General features: G+C 34.4%; 1 protein-coding gene across 1 annotated transcript in view; it reads right to left on the bottom strand.

Annotated features, from left to right (window-relative positions):
• The window catches only part of LOC105817425 (ankyrin repeat domain-containing protein 26-like), a 92,962-nt gene that overhangs the window by 7,017 nt on the left and 83,296 nt on the right, over nt 1–2,649 (bottom strand). The window contains exon 7 of the mRNA XM_012653109.1: nt 261–444. Coding sequence (XP_012508563.1) covers nt 261–444 — 184 coding nt within the window. The remainder of the gene's footprint in view (nt 1–260; nt 445–2,649) is intronic.

Here is a 2,649-nt window from a genome sequence, read left to right as displayed (position 1 = left end):
TAAAAATGCCTAAATTAATATTTTTGTTAGTGATTAAACTCAACTTTCCCTCCATTGCTTCATGCAGAAAACATATACTGAGCACCTATTAGATGCCAATGTTTATAATAAATAATTTTAGCTAAAAATATCATACTTCATTTTTAAGATAACATTTTTGTTGTGTTTTAAACCTACGTAACATATTTAATCAAATTGATGTAAGTAATATTGTTGACATAAAGTTAAAAATATAAAATTTTTACCAAAGATTAATTTACCTCAGACAAATAATTTCTTAATATGCTCATTTCTGTATTCAGTGACTTCAATGACTGTTCAAGTTGTTGTTTCACTTCAACTTCTTTCCTGTATTCCTCTTCTTTTCTTCTTAACTCCTCCCGAGTGTTTTCATATAACATGTCAGCATTTCTTCTCTTCTCTCCTTCTTCTTTTAAGATACTTCTGCAGTTAAATATGCTTATCTTTTAAAATTAGTTTTTTTAGAAAATACAAAGTTCACTTTATGATCTGCCTCTTCATACGTTGGTCTATTATCCTAATAAATTTCCCATGCTCTCGAGTATTTTTTCTACTTCTCAGGTTTTTAATTTCTCACTTCAATCTCTTCCAAAGGATATACACTTGAAAAATACTGATGAAAGAACTATCTGCTATTTGGTAAGTTTCTGTTACTAGTACCTCTGGTAAATATTATGGAAAAGAATACTGGCAATGATTCAGTAAAGATACAAGTTGAAAATTTCCTTTTTTTCACACAGTCATAACTACTCCTCAATTAGGGCAGATCATTTAGAGTTAACTAAATTTTAAAACAAGCTTACACATTCAATAGAAATAAATTGTCGACTTCATGAAATATTGCAGGTATCCCTAACAGTAATGTACCGTGTAGGATAGCACCTTCACATGTCTTTCACAAAATATGTATCTACAGATTACTATGATCCAAGAACAGCCTAAGGAGGCTAATATCTATTATCCCACACCTTTTCCATTTCTTTGTTTGGTAACATGTTCAATTTATCTTTCTCATTATTATATATTTTATAAACAATTTTAAAATCTGCTTTGGAACAAGAGAAGATCTAATATTTAATTAAACAATATAGGATCATATGTATTTTAACACAGAACTTTGAATTCACTGTATCTCTGTATGAGAGAGTGATGTTGAAGAAACTCATCAGTAATTATGTTCCACATTACTCAAATTCTCCTGTAGATCTTTAGTGTGAAGTAAACAGTACATACAACCATTTCTTTAAAACTAGGATGTCATACCTCAAAGTAGAGAGTTCACATTCCCATATAGCTTTTTCATGCTCTAACTGTGACTTTATTTTTTTGGTTTCACACAGCTCATCTTGCAGAACGCTAATCTTGTTTTCCATTTTTTTAATTTGTATTGTAAGTCTTTCACAGGGATTGTTTTTAAGTTCTACTAATCTTTCCCATGAAAGAATGGCATCTGGCATTTTCAATAGGCTAACAGAATCTGTATTAGGGAGAAAACAAGAAAGACATAAAATGTATGAGTACTTGTCGGATATAAAGGACTGCACATGTAACATTCACTCATTCATACAATGAACAAATATATACTGAGGGCCTGCAATGTGGAGGACCTTCTACTCAGCTCTGAAGACAAAACAGATACGACCTCTCTTCTTATTTAAATGCTTCAAGTATGGTGAAGAACAAAGAAAATAAGTGACAACTATAATTCAGATAGATGCTACAAGAAAACAGAGTTCTATGAGCACATAAGAAAAACTGATCCACACTGAGCCCAGCGAACTGTCTCTGAGGAAGAAATGGCAACACTGAAAAACAGGATGGAAAGGAGGCAGTTGAGCAAAGGGAGAAGGAAAGCATTCCAGACAATCTACAGCCCCTACTGAAGCTCCACTGCAATCCGCTTCCAGCCAAGTTGGAGTAACAGGTGCTGATTGACCTTCTGACCTGAAACAACCAATACAACACAGACAAGGCACATTAATGATTTTCAAGACAATGGACTTCAAGCAATGGAGTCCATGATCCCGGAAAGAAAGGAAACAAGTGAAGTAAGCCTTATGAATGCCCCAGCTCTCTCCTCGACACACTTTCCAGGCCATGACTAAGGGAGGAAAAACCTCAGGTAGAGTCTCCCAGACTCCCTGAGTTGAAGTGATGAAGCTGAGAGTCTGGTAAAAACAAGGCAGACAAAGATCATAGGAAAGAACACCGGAGAGGAGATAAAAGCACAGGAAAAGAAACGTGGAGATCTGCAGAGATCCCGTGTTGGGTATTTAGCAGAGTCATGAACAGGGCATGTGTGCTAGGAAACTACCTAAGACCAAGGGGGGAAAAAAACCTAAAAGAAATAGAGGAAACCATGCCTGGTGTTCACACAGTGCCAGGAAGTGTGTCCATTCCCATGCTCCAGGCTGGAAAAATATCATACCAGCAATAAACAATCAAATTAAAATTTTAAAAATATTTACAACTACATCAACCTTTGAAATACCGATAAAACTGGTAAAATAAGGAAAACCTATGCACTAAACACTACAAAATATCACTGAAATAGTTAAATACAACTTATATAAATGGAAAGAAACCCTCTGGTGCCAGAATAATTGAATATCAATAACCAAAAATGCA

Source organism: Propithecus coquereli, unplaced genomic scaffold, assembly GCF_000956105.1.
Source record: "Propithecus coquereli isolate 6110/MARCELLA unplaced genomic scaffold, Pcoq_1.0 Scaffold411, whole genome shotgun sequence".
In the NCBI taxonomy this organism is placed as follows: domain Eukaryota; kingdom Metazoa; phylum Chordata; class Mammalia; order Primates; family Indriidae; genus Propithecus; species Propithecus coquereli.
This window is presented reverse-complemented; position numbering and strand designations above follow the sequence as displayed.